Genomic DNA, 21,809 nt, shown 5'->3' on the forward strand with positions numbered 1-21,809 from the left:
AATGTTTTTCCACGCCCAAATGACACCTGAGTGGCTACAATTTAAGATAATTTTTTCGATTGAAATTTAGGTGTTCAAAGATTCCTCTACGATGAACGATATTTTGAATATTCGTAAGGCAGCTGGAATCTGAGTTTCCGTTTCCGTGATTGGAATTGTCGATATTGATCCAAATTCAAAGGTTCGATACCCGTTCTATTCGACTGAATCAGAACAGCGCCGCTGATTAAGCCGTTCCTGACTCTAATTCGATTTGTCCCTTTAGCTAGTGTAAATTTTTTTGGGCCATGCTAAGTGCATATTTAAAATAGACAATATTTATCAGGACGAAGATGATAACAAAGAAAAATAAACTTGGAATTGCATTGTAATTTGTGATATCTATCCTTGCATAAATATTTCTGATAATAAAAAAAACCATTGTCTTGATGTTGAAAGTAACATTTGGGATCTGTTAGGCAGTTGAAATGGATAAATAAAAAAAAAAACGAAGAGTATTAACGAAGTGCTACTAAAAATCTGAAAACGAAAAAGTATTACGAACCCTTGATGATAAGTATAACATTTACCATCATTATTAAATGAAAGTGTAAGTGTAATTTTTATACCTATAAATAACAAAATAAAAATATCATACCATATATGTAAATACTCACTCTTAATGTCTGTATTCAATAAGATAGCATACAAGAAAATTTGTTTTAAATTTAAACCAATCTCAGTTTTTCAAAAAATAAACACATAATAATACCTTTTTCTTGAAAACAATAAAATGATTCAACATTTGAAAATTTTGAATAAAATGTATTTTGGCTTTTATCTTTTCGAAATTGAGTCAGAAATTTAATTCTCGTATGAAAATCAAAAGGAGTGACATATTCTTTGAAAAATCCTTGGCGGTTTTATTGGTGTTCATATTTCTAAGAATATTCAATTGCAACTCTCTCGATTGCTAAAGAGTATGATACCACTTGAAGCAGAAAACTCGTTTATTGGCACTTCCCAGGCCCACTAAAATCACTATAAATCTTTATTAAGCATTTTTACTTACTCCAACTCGTGTCTTTTTAGTATACTCTCAACTATCTACCCAAACACTTTGTTCGTTGTTTAAGGCTGGTTTGACCGATAAATTGCTTGCTAAAGACAAAAAAAAATCGTAAATATCGATAAAAAATATTTTGCTGTGTGCAGTAAACACTTGTTTTTTATTTTTTTGGTTTTTATTTTTTTGGCTGGACCGATTTTCATAAAATCAATGTTATATGGAAGGTCTAGTTGCCCCATAAGACCCTATTGACTTTTACGGATTTTTACTTTGCCTATTATGTTTGAAAATGTGAAATTTAGCTATGAAAAAAAAAACATTCCGAAGACTTCCCTCACTTTTCTCAGTGATGGCTGAACCGATTTTCACAAAATTAGTGTCAAAAGAAAAGTCTAGCTGCCTCATAACACCATATTGAATTGTACTGTAATCGGACTGTAACTTTGTCTGTAATGTATCTACATGTGAAAATCACGAAACTTCATTATTTCAGAAACTACACATCCAGTTTCCACAATGTTGATATCAAATGAACGGGCTAGTTGAGGGTTAACTGATGAATTTTATAATTAATAAAACACTCCCAGATGGTCTCGAGGTACAATGCTGGCCAAACAAGTCAGTCGTCGTAGGTTCGAGTCTCGGCTCGGAAGAGACTGTTAGTGTCAGTAGGATCTTAGCGCTAGCCCCGCAATTGTCCTGTACACTAAACAGTCGGCTGTGAAGTATGTGTATAAATGAACAGAAGAAAAAACAGAACGTTTTTTTTTCAAAATTAGTTCAAAATGAACCTATTTCAGCGATCTTATTGTCAAATGAAAGGTTTGGCCGCCATAGGGCAACCTATAGAGGTTGCCGTTTCATTTGAATATAACACAGTGCAACAAAAATTGACTTTTTCTGCTTTGGTTTCTATATATAATTTTTTGTGTATTTTGATGTGAAACCTAATTTCCCAGAGTTTGACCAGATTTCAACTTAAGGGGCGACAATGGCGCCATTTTGAATTTTTGAGAAATCAGAAATTTTCGATGTTTTTTCGACGCCATTTTTTTTAAGCCACATATTAGCATCTTCTTACCCATCTTTCGAAAAAAAACCAAATCCTAAATCGGACAAAACCTTAGCTTAAAACGGTGATTCTACAAAAACGGTTTTGGCATGGTGAAGCGAAATAATATCGAATATGTATGAGCAGTAATGGTAATGTGCTAATATCTAAAAGTGGTAGTCAAATTATGTCTTATATTAAGTAAAAAAGTCTCAGGAATCGATTGGTAGGTGTCTGATCCACGTAAAATATCAGCAACATGTCAATTTTGCCCCAATTCATCAATCGTTAAAAATCTATTCACGTGGTATGTGGATGGCCCCTAATAGGTGGATAAACTCTTAGAATTTTGATTTGAGCTTTAGAAAAGTCATATTTAAAAAGGAAAAAAGTCCTACTAAAATTTTAAAAAGCTAAAAAGATATATAATAGAATGATATACAATCGAGTCTATATATAATTGAGTCCGACTTTATATATGAGTACAGTGGCGTTTTCATTATACCATGATAAAAAAAAAAAAATAAAACAAGGTATACAGCCCTAGGGTTCTATGAAATGATGACGTGGTACTAAACACTGTAATTAGGGGATTTTTTGTTACAAAATATACAGAGTCTGCAGACAGAATCAATGTGTTTGCTCAGCGACTGTACGTATTTTTATTTTCAGCCTCCCCTGGAAATCAATTTTCGAAATATATTCAACAACACCCGAAAGAATATCGTTTTTATTTGGCGATATTATGCCTGTAGCAGGGTTGATATTTGTTGACACTCTTGAGTGAAAGTGAAAAAAAGCATCCATAAACGTTATTTTTTCACAATCCTTTCAGAGTTCTCCCTTCCCGCTTTTTGCATGGAAGTGAACTGTCAAAACATCTCATTATATTCCATGCGATGAAAGCAAGACAACAAAATCAGTTTATCAGTTAACGAAGATTGTCAAGGCATCGGTCAGTGTCAGTGAAAAAGTGTTTCAGTGAGGTTTATTCTGGTTGAGTGGACTGTTTGTTTTTCTTTTTCGCTTTGTAGTGAAGATCATCTGGTTGGATTTGTCGTCAAATTTTATTCCGTAACCGTGAACGATGCGCGCGATCTATTTCATCTAAGTTTAACAGCACGTTACTAGGACGAAAATCCAGTGTATCTGAAAGAGTACTGCGATCATTGGAAGTGAAAATTGAAAATGATTGGCTGTAATTTTCGAAGAATTTTGCTGGGGAAAATGACTTTTATCAGCACTGGCCTGTAGTATTTTTTTGTGCAATCAACATGTATTTGACAAGACACAAGCGTATCGTGCTTGTTGAAGAAAAACCAAGAATTTCTCGTAATGCGTAAAAGTCAGAATTAACTCTATATCCTCAAAAACCAAATATCATAATACTTACGTTATCATAATGAATGGTTTTGTCTTATTTAACTCTGATTAAATCAAATCTATAATATGGATCTTACTTTGAAAATAATATGAAAGCCCCTAAGAAGATATGTTAAACAAAATTATTAACAAGTTCCAACAAAAAATCGTAGCAATGAACAATTCCATTTTTGTTTTTTGCTTGACAATTGTTTCCATTTGCCTGCAACTGCATTCGCTGTATTACAAAGACAGCTAATATACGTTTATTATGGTAAAGCTTTGAATAATAATATATCATCTAACAATTTTGAAATGTAAAAAGAGATTCTGAATGAATCTTAGTAAATAATCCAAAAATTCACAAGCATTCGTAGGCTCTTACTTTTCTATAAATGTGTATATTCGGGAATTTACTCTTTCGATACTATCCGGTCACGGTTATTTAGTGAATATCGAAGATAAAATTAAATAAAGATTCATTGCAAAATCTTACAATTCTTGATGATGATGATGATGATGGTCCCACCTCATACCCCTACATCGGTTTGAGCTGGACGATTTATCTATATGAGATATTTTTAAAAACATGCAATGTAACCAGTTGGCAAACAAATAACGGACTGGTTATTAATTTCAGACATAGTAACCCTTCAAATGAATACCAATAATTAAAAAAAAATTGACGGATTTCCAATCCAAGGCTCATCCAGAACGTTTCCAACCCGAAAATTATCTGGACTTGATTAGGAATTGAACCTAATGTTTAAGAGCGTGCACTAATCAGAATTGGTTCTAGATAACGATCTAGAACTACGAGAGAGATCTAATGATACTATAGTTCTCGATAACGAGCTCTACAGATCACAGGCAAACTCAAGCCTTTTCAGTTTTCGCTCCAAACAGTATTTTAAATTGTGAAAACAGATGAATTGTTAAAAAGAAAGTAAAATAATTTAGAAAATATTACAAGCCAAAAAGCAATTTGTCAACCCGATATTACACAATTTATGGTAATCATATTTATAGGATAAACTTTCAATCACCATCAACAGCAGCATTGCAGTTTTTTTCGGTTGCACACGAATAGAAATGTACGAACAAAAGTGTACCACTGCAATACCAATAGTACCGCTGCAGTACGAATAGTACCGCTGCAGTACGAATAATAGCGTTGCAGTACGAATAGAAGTGTACCAGGTGAAATGTACGAATAGAAGAGTACCGCTGCAATCATAGACGACGAGAGACCTGCGGCTCTTCACTCCACTGGTACTGTTGCCTTTACCGGCATGTTTTCTTTCAAGACATCAGTTTTTATTAGGTTCTGAAAGCAGGTATAGAAATTGTTCAAGGATGGGGATTGTTTCAAACTTTTCGGAAAACTTTTACCTTCGAGACATCATATTAGTCTAAGCTCATGGAAGCAAAAATAAATTGACCTATTGGGACGGGGAGACTCTGTCAATTTTTATTTCGATATTGATACAGAGAATATCACAGGGAATGGATGGTGTCCATTCACGTCGTCTGTGCTAGGAATGCTTGCATGTAATTGGTTCATTATTCGCTTAAATTTGTCATTGAAACTTTCTATCAATTTTACCCCTTAGCAATGAAATTAGAGTGATAACTAGCATATTACAAAATTGTTCTACATTTTTTCTATCCAACAACATACTGGTCATTGTTATCCATCATGTGGTTATGCTGTTATTAACGTTTGAATTCTGACGAAACATTTGCCAGTTTCATTTAAAATTTTTCAGAATGCATCCCAGTATAGTAAACAATGACGTAGTCCCACGTCAAAAAAAAATTCGCGTCATATATTTAAAACATATTTATTTCATGCTATTTACATGTGTATGTGTTAAGGTGTTTTTTTACATGTGTATGTGTGTGGGCTATTTACATGTGTATGTGTTAAGGTCGGAATAGTTGTGCTGTTGGCTACCAAAAGTTTGTTGTTTAGAGTGAACAATAAATCCAGCAGAAATTATCATGGTGTATATTTTTCTAAAAATTAGAGTGTTCATGTAAATTTCTTTTAACGAATAATAAGTTCGAATGAGAAAGGCTGGGTCTCACCGCTAGGTGGATTTCTTCTTTATCTCTAAAAATTGGAGTGTTCGTGTAAATCTGTTTTAACAAGTAATAAGTTTGAATGAGAAAGGCTGGGTCTCACCGCTAGGTGAATTGATTTGGGTTTTTTTAACTGGTGAACAATGTTTTTCAAAAGGACAACATCTGGCATAATTAATAACGAGGATAATAAGACTACTGTTCGTAATTTTGTTGGCATTCCTATTGCTATTGTTGACGCTACTATGCAGTTTGGACATAAATGTGATGTGGGTACGAAGAAATTACAGCGAAGTGCTTTAAAACCCAAAAATATTATGGAGACTAAAGGTAAAATCAATTTTGCTGAATAGGATCTTGGCTTTAAAAAATTTGCATTGGAATTCTTGAGAAGCTTACCAAACCAAACAAATGGCTTAAAGTTAATCTACTTTAATATTTTTCTGACATTAGGTATGATAGAACCCTCTCCGGAATATGATAGGAACAAATCAGGCACATCAGGCGATCGCATTAAGTGTAACGTTAACCTATATTCGCAAGCTTGTTAGGACCAAACGAACATTCTACCAAAAAAAAGAATGTTTATAAACTACTTGATTTCACAACTTTTTTTCGTCCTGCTCTGCCCTGCCTGACCAAGCTTTGTAATGGACTTCACAACTTTACAAATAAACAAACTGGTTTTTTAAATGAACTGTATGAACTGTATGAATTGTTTTTTTTTCCTAAATCAAAGCATAAGGAGAGCGTTTTAGAATTTTTTCAACAGAAAATAAAAATTTGGGCACTAGAAGATTAAGGCAGAAACTATGTGCATCATGAATAAAAATTAGCGAACATATGAACAAAGTTTTAACCGCCTGGGATTTGTCAAGAACAAATAATGTATCTTATTTACTTAGTCTTTTAATCACATTTCTTTCGCATTTCGTACATCGGATTAGATATCTCAGATGTCCTAAATTTTCTCTACGACCGCTTCAACATTGCATTGCATTGCTATCAATTTACATGGACTAGCTTTTCAGTGAACTTTGTAATTAAAAAAATGGGTCTGATACAGACATCCTAATGCTTGCAATTGCGCACCCGTGAAACGCAAATATTGTAAATTGAGAGGTAAAAATTGATTTTCGGCAAGTACACTCTTATTCTTAGTTTTTTGCTTGAAACCTGAATCAACCCGTTTATTGCTCTCTATTATATTCTTATAAGCGACCGTCAGCTAAATAACATCACATACAACGGGTTAACACTTATAATTAACCGTTGACAACACTTATTTTTACTCTATCAGTTTGTGGAAACTGCGATTTTGTTAGAATAACTAACTCTTCACAACTAATTCTTCACAGAGTAAAGTGTGAACACATTAACGATAGAATTCAAGTTTGCTATAATGTTATAAAAAACGTAAATCGTTGGTTAACAATTTCTGGACATTCTCCTAGGACAACCTTGTGCTGCTGAAAAGGAACGCAACGTATATGATCGTTAAAAAGGTATAAATAGCAGCTTACTGAAGATCATCAATACGCAAACAACTAAATTGTAATCTCCGCTTGTAGGGTAACAAGTGTGTTTTGCATATGAATATGCAAATATATACGCATGAAGACATTACATGTACATTACCTTAACAGTAGGCTGCAACGTCTACAACCGCCGGCCGTCAAGTTCTATGCGGCCTCGATATTTACCGTATTCTCACGTGTTATGTGTTGCACCCTTTTTCTGGTTGTTTCAGATGGCAGAACTAATGCAACAAATGCGTGAGCCTGCCTCGTTTGGTAGCACATCAGTTGGTAGTATCCCGCAAAGTATTGTGGCGGGTAGTGGAAACTCAAACGACATCCATAAAGCATTACGTGGCCAAGAGATTCATTCAACCCCGGCGTCCAACTTAAAACTATCGGAGCAAATGCGGAATGCACATCACGACAACAGTCCGACGTTGTCCCATAGTCAGAATGGTGCTAACAATTATGGCCAGATATATTCATCACAAGGACGTTTATCTACTTCAAAAAGCTTCTCTAGCGGGCTAAATCATTCGAGCAGTGGAGGAAATATCCAAAACAGTGCTAGCGTATCTTCGAGCTTGTCTTCGTTACCGGATATATCTGCCAATAATTCTCAATTTTTTGAAGTGTTATACGTTGGAAAAATCAAAGTGTCACACAAGCGCGTGCCCTTCACCTTTATCGATGACGCACTGCCCAAGTTCAAAGCGTACGATGCCCAGAAACTCAAGCAGCAGCTGGAGACGACACGTAAGGTGAGTTCGCTTTTTACATCAGAAAACAGGGTGTTCAAAGTTATACAGGTAGAATGTGATTATATCGGTTATCGTTGTTTACATCTTGGTCGTCGCAAGTATCAGTAAGGTGCCAAGTGCAACATAAATAAAACAAATATGTAATTATATTTAACCCTTTTTATTTCTCACAGATCACCTCTGATGAAAAGGCTGAAACGGAAGGAGACTCATCTTTCACTCGGGCGCCAATTTCAGTAACTGCCTCGGCTCAGGTGCTTAAAAACATCAACGAATATGGTGAATTCGCCAGCAATGATGAACGACCGGATAGTTCGATAATCTCAGAGAATAAAGAGAACGCTGTACCACAGACGTCTGATGAGGGTGAAATCTTCCGCGGTCGCCGGGTTAGTCACTTTGATATACCAACCAAAAAGATGTAAGTAATCCATTATTTAATTATCATCAGTTGTCAGTAGTTTTGTCATTGCACCGAGTATGGTGTGAATAGAAACTTTCAACTCAATTTGAAGTTACTCTAAACTGAACATTCTGTTCTTCAACTTTAGATATATGTTCCGAAATTGATCACAGATTTATACAGTATCAACAGGGACGATTTGGGCGTTGGGGGGCCCGGGGCAGATTTTTTCGTGGGGCCCTTTTTGTTGACGAAAAATTGTGCCCCGCCTTCACTACCGGTGGAAGGCGACGAGCAAAAAAAAGGTCTTCACTTCGTCTTGGGGGTCCTCTAGTGTCCGGAGGCCCGGGGTATTTGCCCCCCTTGCCCCCCCCCCCCCCCCCTCAAATCCGACCTAGAGTATCAATTATAAAGGCTGCTTAAGTATTTGCAATGTGATAGTTGAGCATTGTTTGCTAATTTTAATTGTCTGTACCGCAATTATTGTTCACTGAATATATTTCTCCATAATTAGCGATAACGAAATTGAGGTACCATACACGGAAACTAGCGATGATAATGAAGAAAATTTACAAGCCCACAATTTGAAACTATTCAGTTCTTTACAACAAACGCCATCGTCTAAATCGTCTTCTGATGGAGAGTAAGTCCTTAAACATTACTAATGATACAAAGATCTATTCGAATGTAAATTGCTTCGCATGGCTTCTTTGATACTCACGCAATTCAAAAAGTTAAGTAAGTTCACGCAGAAAACAAACAAATTCTTAGCTGTTTTTGCCTTGTTTCAAACTATAATATACACTTCTTAAAATTTCAATTTTTAATAATGTTTCATAACTTCGCCATATTTTCGAAGTCGTAGATAAAATGATACTGATATTGTAAGACGTATAGTTATCAAAATAAATTTTAAAAAGCTAATTAATAGTTTGTTGCCATTCTATAATAAACGAAATGCGATCATTAAATACGCACGCTATAAGAAAGAATAGAATAAAAATGGAATGTGATGCCATAACTCCGCATCGGTAACTGTCGGACATGATGAGCAATTATTTAAAAAAACCTTTGCGTTTTTATTAATTTTCTGGATTTGGAAATTAAAAGTTTATCAACTCGTTATTACCAATAGCTATAAATAACTTAAATAGAAAATATCATTGTTATGCTTAGCATCTATATACAAAAATATGCAACCGGAGAACGTTGTATATACAAATCTACAAAAAATTACAAGCTCGATAAACTAAATTGTTTTATAAATAAAACTTGTTTTACTGAGCATCATATAAAAAAAGGTTTTGAAGTAACTGAAAACATGCAAAAAATATATATATTTTTTTTTTTGAATAGAAACAAACAGTTGAAACAGTTTCTTATGGACTTACTTATCTTATCTAGATTATTGTAAAAAAAGTGATCTATTTTATAATGTGTTCAACCAATCGTCCACTGCATGATATTGTTAAACTTTTTGGAGTAAGCTTTTTGAGGTTTGTATTTACATAGTATTGCTGCATTCGATTTAATTTTAGAGACGTTTGAAGTTTGTATATCTTCATAATTATATAATTATATCTTTTTCAATTTACGTATTATTATCATCTTGCCGTAATGGGGCCATCCACATACCACGTGGACAGATTTTTAACGATTTTGACCCCCCCCCCTCCGTGGACAACTGCTCATATAAATGCGTCAGGTAACGCATCCGTTAAATGGCACATGATGGTGCTTATTACGGGAGTCACTTCACGGTGGAATCAGATTGAAGTGAATACAGCCCTATTACGGGATTCACGTAAGTGAGAAAAGCGTCGCAAAGTGACATCTGCCGTGAAATCTGGGTTATTATGAGTGTCATATCCAGACTTGTAAACGGTCACCATTTTCATTTGATCTCGCTTCCTTAGCGTGCGTTATAGTCGGCTTTCGCTCGTAAATGTAAAACAACCAAACCATCGCCCCTCAGCTCACAGAAAGAAAAGGATGGTCAAACGACACTCGCGTATCAAAGAGATGCACACTGTCAATCGTTTAGCGATGTTATTTCGGCCTATTCCTGTCTACTTCATTTATTTATGTTGAGCAATATTATTACAAGATCAATGATATAAATTATTTCCAGAATACACGCACTCAACGTGCGTAATTCTCATTACCAGAAAAAATGTCAAAATACGTTTGAGGAAAATAACGTCGTGATGGCGATACTCATTTGACATGTTTGTTTAAGAATGTATTCAGACAGCGAGCCTTGGTAGCGTCAGAGAAAGAAGAAGACGATTATCGCAGTGAAAAGTGGTTCTACCGTGACCATTTCGAAGCCTGGTCATATTACTGAAGTGAAAACGGAATAAGCGACGTTTCGCGTGGAATTATCTCACGACCATTTTGAACGGTGAAATGATTCCACGAAGATGAGGAAGGTTTAAAAATTGATTGATTTGTGATCTAATGATAAATATTGGATTTATTTTTTAGTAACGAACGAATCAGAATTGGATTTCAACTTTTTGACCGATGAATAAAATGCACCGTAGTTCATGAAATTTTCGATACCGAAAAAAAAATTTTTTTTTTGATGAAAAAGTCTTAGAAAAGTAGAGAACGTCAAGATCTGGTGTAATTTCAAAAAAAAACAAATGGAAAAATCAACTTTCTGGGACATAGACATTTTTGAGCCGGGAAACATTCTCATTTCACTTGTTCTATTCTTAATTTCACGTCACTGTCAATCTCACTTCACGGAAGTAAATGTTGTCACCTCACTTGAGGTGGAATCGGGAATAGGTCTCAAAAAGTGAAGTGAGCGTAAGAGTGAAATAAATTTCACTGTGAAGCGACTCCCGTAATAGCACTGATATGATACCATTCCTTGCTGAATCGTGCGCTGCTTTGAAAGCTATAAAAATAAGCAGTTAATTTTTTTAACATTTATCGAAAAGCTGTTCTACTCCTCTTGGCCTCGGATTTGTTATTTCAAATTGGAGAGTAATGAGATTTACTAATTGCTATAGTCGAGATGATGACCATCCATGTAAACAGTCCGATGAATAAACTCGCGACAAAAAATGTTAGTAATTATTTGTCAATTAATTGAAAAAAAATATTTGAATGTAGGGTATAAGCTCTATTATCGTCAGGTTTTACCTATTATCGCCCGGGAGGTTAATAAGGTCATAGAGAACTAATATTTTGCGGAGGGGTAGTCTGCGTTATGAAGAACCATCATGCAAGAAATTAACAATCTTTGATATCATTTATCCCCCTGACGATAATAGGTAAAACCTGACGATAATAGAGACGATACCCTATATAATTTAAAATTCACAGATATTATTTATATCATCAATATTCAATTAGCTAATGAATAATAACTGAGAGCGTTGATAAATAAGTATGTATTACATTTTGGCTAGTAATCTGCATTGCATTGCATTTTGGATAGACGAGAGGCGAAGCAATACAAGCTGGTTGTCACTATAGTGTTTATACTCACCGTTTATGGCAGAACAAACAAAATAAATATTAATAAATAATTGATCAAAAACATCCCGTTCTATAAAAAAAGGTGGGTGTCACTAGTAATAATAAGAGATTTGCCCAAAACTGAACGCGGTCTAATCCAAACACCGCGCTTGAATCAAAGGCCGCGCTGAGTTGCCAGATGTATGCTGTTTTCATTTGCATCAACCTTCGTTGTTAAAGTATCGGGAAAATCTTTGAAGAAATCACTGCTGGAAACAGTGGAGACTAAAAAGGATTACTAATCACCAGAGAAAAATCTATCGCATCATATACTCACTTTGTGTTTTCTGTTTTAAGCATTATGATATCAATTTATATTAGATTAATCTGTAAACCTGGCACCCCTGCTGCCGCCTTCAGTGTGCTGCTAGAATCGAAGTTTGTTTTGATTTTGGAAAGGGTTGCCAAAGCAGGTAGATTTAATTTTGGCTGTTGCTTACAGTGTCCCGAGAAAAAGTAAAATCGACTCGGCAACCAAGAAGGGCAGAGTTGAGTTTCAGAGTTGCGGTGTATAGCGCGGCGAACAAATTTCAGTGAAACTTACAATACTCAGAGGAAGAGATGAGCGGTGAGATTGTTGTGAGCCAAACGACCTGTCAGAATTTGGGCCAGAATATAAAATTAAACATAAATCTTAAATTTAACGTCTCCACGATTTTTATTAAACTATGACATGCACTTCATTATTCATCTGAACTTTTATTGTTACCACTGATTGAACGAGTCGAATGAAAAACACTATATTCCACTACATTGTATTTTGGAAAGGGTTCTGGTAGCTATGACACATAAAACCCAGATGCCAAATTCATTTTTTTCACCGCTCATCTCTTTCACCGAGTATTTCAGTTTGGAATAGGCACATAGTAACGTGCCTATTGGTAATTTCGTGCAGCACATTTTTCCGCTATGATGTACATGTATGTATGTACAAAAATTAGCAATGTTGTAGAGGAGAAATTTAAAGCGACACTGTTCGAAAATGCTCAAAATATACTGTCGACGGAAAAACCAATTTTCAAAACATCAATTCGAGGAAGCGAGCCGTGTGCTCTACAGGCGACATGTAAATCTAACAGAAAACAATTCATGCAAGAATCCGAAACAGTTCTGGTCGTTTGTGAACACGAAGCGGAAGGATTATGGTCTACCTACATGTATGAAGCTGGGATATTTGACCGCTTCTACAGCTGATGAAAAGAGCGAACTTTTCGCATCACATTTCAGAGATGTTTTCAACTCTGCTACAACCCGCCTTGATTCTGATACTAGTAACGCCACTTCTAATGTTCGTGTAGATGCTGTTGACTTGGATGTTTTCACTATCAATGCTGATATGATTGTTACGGCTTTAGCGAAGTTTCAATTTTCGAATTTTCAATCTTTCCGTGCAAAGTCGAACGTTCCCTACAATCTGGAAAAGCTCATGTATGACGTCAGTATACAAAAAAAGGAGACAAAACGGATATTACCAATTATCGTGGGATAACTTCACTGTCTGCTGGATCGAAATGCTTTGAGGTCATTCTTAACAAGGCGATTCTTGAAGCATGCAAATGCTATATCACGCCATCTCAACATGGATTCTTACCCAAGCGTTCTGTTGAATCAAACCTGTGTGAGTTTACCTCCTTCTGCATAAGCAATATGGACAGTGGTGCGCAAATTGACACGATATATACGGAGCTGCTTACGCCACGGTAGACCATGAAATATTGGAAGCCAAATTTCGACGTTTCGGCTTCTCGGGTAGACTATGTGACTGGTTAAAATCCTACTTGACAAACCGAAAGCTATACGTAAAAATAGGATCGGCTGAATCAGCAACGTTCAGTCCGCAGTGTGATGTTCCTCAAGGTAGTAATCTGGGACCAGGTTTATTCGCTCTTTTTTTTAACGATGTCTCTCTGGCTCTACCCATCGGATGTGTGCTGATCTATGCGGATGATTTGAAAATTTACCTCGTCGTTCGCAAGTTGGACGACTGTTACCATCTACAAGACCTGCTCGACAGCTTTACCAAATGGTGCCAACTAAACCATCTTGTGATTAGTATAGCGAAATGCTGTGTAATATCATATCGGCGTTTAAAAAATCCTGTTCTGTTCAATTACTCCATCGACGGAATTATTTTGAATCGAGTCGATCAAATCAAGGATTTAGGTGTTCTGTTGGATTATCAACTTACCTTCAAGATGCACTATTCCTCAATAGTGGAGAAAGCCAACCGCCAACTCGGCTTCATTTCCAAAGTTGCTGCTGACTTCACTGATCCACTATGCCTACGCGCATTGTACTGCTTTTTGGTTCGATTTATTATTGAATTCGCTTCCATTGTATAGTCGCCCTATGAAGAGGTGTGGATTGCCAGAAGTGAGTCTGTGCAGCATAAGTTTGTCCGATACGCGTTACGAAATCTTCTCTGAATGCGCCCTTATGGCTTGCCTACCTATGGAGATCGATGTGCATTAATTGGCATCGAAACATTAGCCAATCGTCGGAATGCCAACCAAGCAGTTTTTTGAGCTAAAATTTTACAATCTGAGATTTACAGTCCCGCATTGCTTGGCCAACTTCAAATCTACGCACCTCAACGCATTTTAAGGTCCAGACAATGGCTACGACAACCACCTGGGAACACTGTATATGGCGACAACGACCCTATGATTAGTATAAGCAGACTTACGGACCTTTATAAGGCAGTGGCAGCTATATTGCCACCAATGAAAAACTTTTTTTTTTTCACTGTACCAAGAATATTGTTTATAAATTTGGTTTAACCAAGGACTTCTAATGGTATCTTGCAGCACTCCAAGTTTTCTAAAACTGCTAGAAATGTCCTATGTTAATTTGGGGATGATTTTTTCATTTTATTTACGTTTTACTAAACTTGTGTCCGTTCCTTGCGCAGTTTCGACGGTCTTACAAAGGTCCAAAATGTAATTTCTACATTAAATTTAAAAAAAAAACTTTGGCTAGAAAAGTTGAAATATTCTTGGCTAAAGTCACTAGAAATCCATACTTAATTATGCTTCATGTTAACCAGTTAATGAATATGAATATGCATGCTTCAAGTTAGTTCTGAGTAAATTCAACCTATTGGTAGGGTTTTCCGTTTGTATATAAAGTGTACGTCAAACTGCGTTTTTCATCAACTTATATCTGCCAAAATTGCCGAAATATCAAGCGCATAGGATTAAATTTGATCCACACTTTATCAATAAATAAATTATTGTTACATATCGCAATCACTAAGTTGTTATGATTGGCTGCATTATTTTAAACATATGATAGCTTTTTGTACTAATTCATCATCATTCAAAAAACATGTAAAGTAGTTATGTGAAAATGTTCGTATTCTACTTTTCAACTCATTTTACAGCGCTAATCAAACTCAGACACAGTTAATAATTCTATTGTGTCCTGCTATTTCAGCGTTCCAATTCGTCGTGATCGGTCCGCATCAATCGGGTCGATTCCTATCGTGGAACAAAACCGGACAATGGTGTTTCTAATTGGTCAATCTGATCTAAGACTGATTAGTCCTGATCGCAAACAGGTGCTTCTACATAAAGAATTCCGCGACGTGGCTAGTTGTGCTCAGGGCCAGAAGAATGCGGACCATTTTGGTATCATTTGTCGTGATGTCAATAATGACGGCTACATTGGATACGTATTTAAATGCCAATCGGAAAACGTAGCAGATGAGATAATTATCGCAATATCACAAGCATTTCTAGTGTGCTCGGAGCAAAAGCAGAAAAGTAAAGCATCCGCTCAGATATACTCTTGTGAGCATTGTCCTATGTTGTGGTATCATAAATTATGCACGGATATCGAAGGATTGAGTGACAAAAAAACACAGTACATGTTGTTTAAAAGAATTGATACTACTCTGACCGAAGAAGAGCAACGTATGCTTATGGAGAAATATCATGGAGCTGAAGAGGCAGCAGGACATAGCATTGGGGAACAGAACCAGTTTCTAATGATGCTGCTAAGAGCACATTGCGAATCCAAGCAGCAAAGGCATGTACATGATACGGCAGAGAATAGAACTGAGTTTCTGAATCAGTATTTAGGTGGTACAGGAATTTTCATGAAAGCAAAACGATCCTTGACTAGTTCTTTCGATCATCTATTAAAAAGGAGAACTAGTAAAGATGATTTCAGCGGAGGTTTGTCTTCCATAAAAGATTTCAACTCATGCGGAGATTTAAAGGGAGATTTTGAGCCACAATCAAGAACACGAGCCTCAACGGTTGGTTCTAGTCCTTCTTCATCACGTAAAAATTCTGATTTGGCAGTGCAACAAGTAGTCCCGCAACTGAAATCGCCTATGATGGATATGTACGCCAATAACAATAAATGCTCGTACCTACAATAAAATTAAATATATTTATTTTCAGATTCATTAAAGTAGGAAACAGTCCTAGAGATAATTCTAGTCATGCTGGTTCATGGCGACAGGCAATGCTGCATCGCGTTGTTACACCTTCTGAAAAAATTAAGACATCAGGTGATGAATATATGTCTCCTCTGCGTACATCTCGGTTGCAAGCAAGAAAACGAAATCGAATCGAGTTACGCGAATTGTGGCAAGTTGCTATCAAACAAACAATCATTCTTAACAGAATGGAGAAAGAAAATGCTCATTTGCAGGCGAAACAGAATGCCATAAAATCCAATGAAATTAAACGAATTAAGCTAGAATACGATGAAATTACAACGTGCGAAAGATGCGCCATAGAAATGTGGGAGAATCTTCTAGATGTGACCCCTACAAAAACGATACCAGTGAGACATGATCCCAAGAAACTGTATCAGGCGATTAGAAATGGTGTTCCTAGGACTAGACGCGGAGAAATTTGGAAGTTTCTTGCACAGCAGCATACTTGCAATACCGAACCAGTGGATAACGATAGTTTCGCTAACTTTAATACACCGTACCATATGTTACTGAAAAATTTAACTGAACACCAACATGCTATATTCATTGATTTGGGTAAGTAAAGGTTTAATTTTATTGATAGTTCTAATGACTAAATTACCACTTACTGGTTACTGATCAGAAGACTAGCCGGAATACAGAACTGACAGACAAAACAAAATTGGTATAGTAGCTTAGGAAGTCCTTTTTCTGGTATGGACTCATCACTGCGAAAAGAATATTGATCCATTGTGTTATTGTCCGGATGATCGTTGTGTTTCGCTTTTTATTGAAAGTAGTGATCAACATCGGAAGGAAACGTTGAGTTGGGGTTCCGATCGAAAATCGGAACACATGATGTTTTTATCTGGTAATATAATTCTACAAATTTTCCACCTGTATTGAGAAAACCTTAATAAGATTTACCCATTTGCTAAGCAATAGCGTAACTTTTTGTTTGTGATTTTCATCATGATCCATTTTACTATCAAAGTTGAAACAGACTTTGGTATACGAAACAAAGTGGTAAGAAATCATGTAGTCTATGATTAATATTTCATCTTATACAGTAATTTTATAAAATACATATAACATATAATACACAAAACATATAGACGCGAACACAGAATCTGCTCAGTGAAAGCAGCAAAAATTCTCTTGAAAAAAACATTTGGATAGACCAAGTTTTTCCGTTGTAACGAATAAAAATTGGCCTGTTTGCTCGATACTGTTAATCTTCTAATCTGTTCTCTGTTTTATCTTGATGAAAATAGAGCAATTGGAAGGTATACTTAACTACTTTCTTCTCTATATTTTGGAATCACCGTTCTGAACATATATGCGATCTTTTCTTATTTTTATAGGTCGCACGTTTCCTGATCATAAATTCTACAAAGATGCGCTAGGGATTGGTCAACTTTCGTTGTTCAACTTGCTAAAGGCTTATTCAATTCTCGACCCTGAACTAGGATACTGCCAGGGCTTGGGCTTTATCTGCGCTGTTTTGTTGTTGCATGTAAGAATATTACAATAGCGTATCTACCTAATATATTTACCTTTTTTTTGTACAACAGCTGGAAGAAGCAGATGCATTCGAGTTATTGAAACATCTCATGTTCAAGCGTCAAATGCGAGAGAAATATCTTCCAGATATGAAACAATTCCAGCTACAGCTTTACCAGTTGTCACGCCTGTTGAAAGATAACATTCCAGAATTGTATGATTGGTTCGATCAGCATGAAATCTCTCCAACGTTGTATGCTGCACCGTGGATTCTAACTGTATTCAGTTCCCATTTCCCTTTGGGTTTTGTTGCACGTGTGTTCGATTTACTATTTCTAGAATCGTTCGATGTGATATTCAGATGTGCAATTAGTCTGCTGGATGTTCACAAAGAACAACTTCTTCAGCAAGATAACTTTGAGGATATAATGAACTATTTAAAAACTGTTGTACCAAAAATTAGTCCTGAAATAATGGACAAGGTTTTTCGGAATGTGTTCAAGTGCGATTTCTCTCGGCAGCTGATCGAATACCAGGTCGAATATAATGTCCTAAAGGAAGAAATCAGCTCACAAAATCACCACCTGGAAAATCTTAAACGCGTCAAGGATGAGAATCAGCAGCTTGAGAGTCAAGTTCAGTTTGCTCAATCAAGTTTGGCGCAATTGGATAGAACACGACAGACTCAGCAGAACCAAATTCAAACATTGCAGATGCAAGTACAAACCCTAGAGAACACCGTCCAAACGCTAGTTAAGTATATAGAGCATACTTTGGAAACTAAATCCGATGACGTTTTACCGAACGAAATTTGTCGAATTATACAGCAGGTTCAAGATCTGCAGCATCAACAAGTTCTCCAACAAAAGAAACGTTCGCCAATTTTCCTCGATCGTAAAATTGGTAAATCAATATCATTCAATAGTAACCTAGGGCATGCTTTAAATGTACTGGAAGAAGGAAATGAACAGGATATCGTAGTCGGCACTCCCACAAAGAAAAAACCATTTTTCCAGAGCTCCTTCGAACAAATTCGACTACAAAAGGCAGGGCTTAGGTTGAACAAACTAGATGAATGTCTTAGTCCTGAACATGTAAACGATCGAAATACTGCAAGAATAAATACCAATGACGATAGCGGTATTGCTACTCCGATCAGCCCACAATTGCATGCTCCTTCGACGACGCCCATGATACCTGATAGCAGACCGTTAGTACCTGCAGCAGATATTCATCCTCTAAGTGGAGATGTAAACGTACAGTTCAACGGAACGACTCAGCTCAAATCTATCAAACCCCGTATACAGTCTCGCCAGAATTCAATTTCATCAATCGTGGGTAATATTGGCGACAAGGGTATCTCCACTACAGATCAAAATAATCGAAGTTAACAATCAGTTGTTGATCGGTGAAAAGTGAAAGTTATGAGAAGATATTTTTTCAATACTCTTGCAACCCGTTGGTGACGAGCTTTCATTCTCGAACTAAGCTACGTAACGATTGATATGCTACCTATTGTCACATAAACTTACGTCATCAGCATTCACCTAAATCAAGAACCTTAATTCGCCAAAAGCATAAAACAAAAAATCCCTGTCAGAATAAACAATCAATCAAATGTAAGCAGGTACATCTATGAAGTTGTACATATATAAGTGATGTATCATCGTCCACTTAAACTACTAAATCTGGGATATGTAAAGAATTCACGGCCAATGGTACTTCGCGATTAGCATACTTACTTGTGAACATAAATCTATGATTACAAGGTACGCATTCGAACAAACGCTGTACTTTTACATCATCACAAAATAACATATATTTACGTACGCAGGGTCAACCAAATCTACTTAAACATTGCTTTAAAGAATATTGTTAATGTAACCACAGAGCGCAGTATAAACAATAATATAACATATTAAAACTTAGCTATAAATTTCATCCCCATTACACTCATCAAACTATTGGAAAAAATATTTGAATGCATTAATGCCCAAAGAGAATAAATGATAATATTGTAGATCTAGATAAAATGAATATTTAATCAGTATAGTGTATCAATCAATCAATGTATTTTTTTTAATGAAGTAGACACTCTACCAGAGTGAATTTATGGAAGATAAGAAATAAAAGGTTTTTCTATTTTTTTAGGTTTTATATTCATGGTTGGAGAATTTCGCATGTTTTTCAAATATTTTTTATATTTTGTTATTTATTGTGTCATTGGTTCTGGTGTGTAGAGAAGTTCGTTTGTTTTTTTTTTCCTTCATCTATACAGTTCGTTTGTTAATTGCGTTTATTTTGTATGTAGATAGTTCAAGATTGCATTATTGCAACGCTTTGTGAGCGCGCATACTTGAATGAAGCGACTGCTTTGTGATCCAATCGACAATTAGCTCGATATTTCTGCGGTCTTTCACATAAATTATATTTGAAACAGCGCTGTGTTCTTTAATATACGAAGATAAAAGAAAAATCTAAATTGTAACTAAATATGAACAGAAAATATACTCCAGCATAGATACACTTGTAAGTACCATCGATAAAGGAATTATAAAAATAAAGTATAGTATGTATCTGAAAAAAATGTTTTTTCTCATTTCATTGTCGATTCTTTTTTTTTGCTTCGATTCGATATTGAAAAAAAATTAATTAGGAGGTTCACTGATGACGTAGCTTATTTATTATCATTGTTAAACTATATGAGCCATGTGTATAATGTTGCAATGCAAACGAGCATTTGAAGCATTTAACAAAAATTGGTGATTCTTAACTATCCACAATCACGCATAAAAGGAGGATATTCTTCGTAAAGCTACTTACATTGCGCATTTTTTTCAGCCCAAGACATTTTATCTAATGTGTTTGTAACATTTTGTTGTACGTTATCTAATATGTCGACATTTGTTTTTGCAAGTAGTATTACTGAATTATTTTTAGCGTTTAAGGTGAAACGGGATAGTGGCCTTTTCCTATACAATTTTGAGGTTAGAGTTCTTTTTACTTTTGAAGTTTGAGCGTAAAAAATTCGGCTTCCCTAAATAAACAGCACTCAAATTGCTACTTCAGGCATGCAACAATTGTGAAAACAATTGATCAAAGTTTCATGTACGTAGTCTTCATAAATCAAGAAAAAATTAGATTGCAAAATTCGAGTTGATCGCGACCACGTCCCGATTCACCTTAACATTTCTTTGCCTTACAAAAATTAGAAAAGTTTGGATTTATCTCAGATGTGTAGAAATTTTATTTATTGCATTTAAAGTATATTTTGATAGAATAATTTTTCTACAGCAAAAAAAGCATTTATACATTTGAAAATATCAACTATTAGTGATGTTACGGACATATCCTCGAATTGTTTTGTTGAAGAATTTAAACTTAATAAATTTAATTAGATTTGAGTTATTCCGTGTCCGTAAACAAAAATCTGTGCTCTAAAGAATGATTGCTTATGGACTGACAATGTTAATAGCGAACATTATTTGTTTTTGACGTAGAACTACGTCTCTCAGGAAGTTCGACTACATACACACCAAATTCCCAAAAGCCAATTTCAGTAATCATTACTGAAATTAAACAACAAAAGCCATATACTGAAATTTCAGTAATTTAACAGTGTACTGAATATTTTGCTTTACTGACATTCAGCAATCTTTACTTCAATTGCTAAATATTCGGTATCTATCATCGAATGCTTCGTGCTGCGGCCGTCAAAATGAAGAAAAAAATAGCTTGTTGTCAATTTGTTTAATGCGCGTAGATTTGTCGGGAAGAAATTTATTTGAAAAATGGGTCCGGACCTCGAAGTAGTGCTTCAGAACCTAAAAGTCGACCGTTGCGACGTGGGGAATCTACTTGATGAGTAGAATAGTTAATTATTCTTGTATTTTCAGTTCGCTGTACGGTAGAGGGCATTGGCATATGTTCCTCGGCCATCGGCTGGACTTCGGCGGCGCATTCTACAATAAAAATGCTCATATTTGTACAATGAGGGTAAGATGAAATAAATCTTAAGAAAAAATCAATGTTAAACGTATTTTCAAACCCATATGAAGAATTCCCAATCACCTGATATTTCAGTAATCTGTCGGACCTTTGCTAAATTCTATC

The 21,809-nt window shown here is 35.6% G+C and overlaps 1 protein-coding gene and 1 long non-coding RNA gene across 4 annotated transcripts in view; one reads left to right on the forward strand and one right to left on the reverse strand.

Annotated features, from left to right (window-relative positions):
* The window catches only part of LOC129732982 (TBC1 domain family member 4), a 71,205-nt gene extending 51,593 nt beyond the window's left edge, over positions 1-19,612 (forward strand). For 2 of the 3 annotated variants that reach the window (XM_055694488.1, XM_055694490.1), the window contains 7 exons: positions 7,297-7,827; positions 8,001-8,248; positions 8,745-8,873; positions 15,200-16,114; positions 16,174-16,769; positions 17,558-17,709; positions 17,768-19,612. In XM_055694488.1, coding sequence (XP_055550463.1) covers positions 7,297-7,827; positions 8,001-8,248; positions 8,745-8,873; positions 15,200-16,114; positions 16,174-16,769; positions 17,558-17,709; positions 17,768-19,087 — 3,891 coding nt within the window. In that variant the 3' untranslated portion in view covers positions 19,088-19,612. The remainder of the gene's footprint in view (positions 1-7,296; positions 7,828-8,000; positions 8,249-8,744; positions 8,874-15,199; positions 16,115-16,173; positions 16,770-17,557; positions 17,710-17,767) is intronic. The other variant, XM_055694489.1, reaches the window with a different exon arrangement.
* A 1,819-nt stretch (positions 19,613-21,431) lies between these two features.
* On the reverse strand, positions 21,432-21,809 carry LOC129732985 (uncharacterized). The gene is made up of 2 exons (XR_008729404.1): positions 21,768-21,809; positions 21,432-21,708 (listed from the first exon to the last, which is right to left on the reverse strand). It is a non-coding gene; the product is annotated as an uncharacterized LOC129732985 (long non-coding RNA).

Source organism: Wyeomyia smithii, chromosome 3 (assembly GCF_029784165.1).
Source record: "Wyeomyia smithii strain HCP4-BCI-WySm-NY-G18 chromosome 3, ASM2978416v1, whole genome shotgun sequence".
In the NCBI taxonomy this organism is placed as follows: Eukaryota; Metazoa; Arthropoda; class Insecta; order Diptera; family Culicidae; genus Wyeomyia; species Wyeomyia smithii.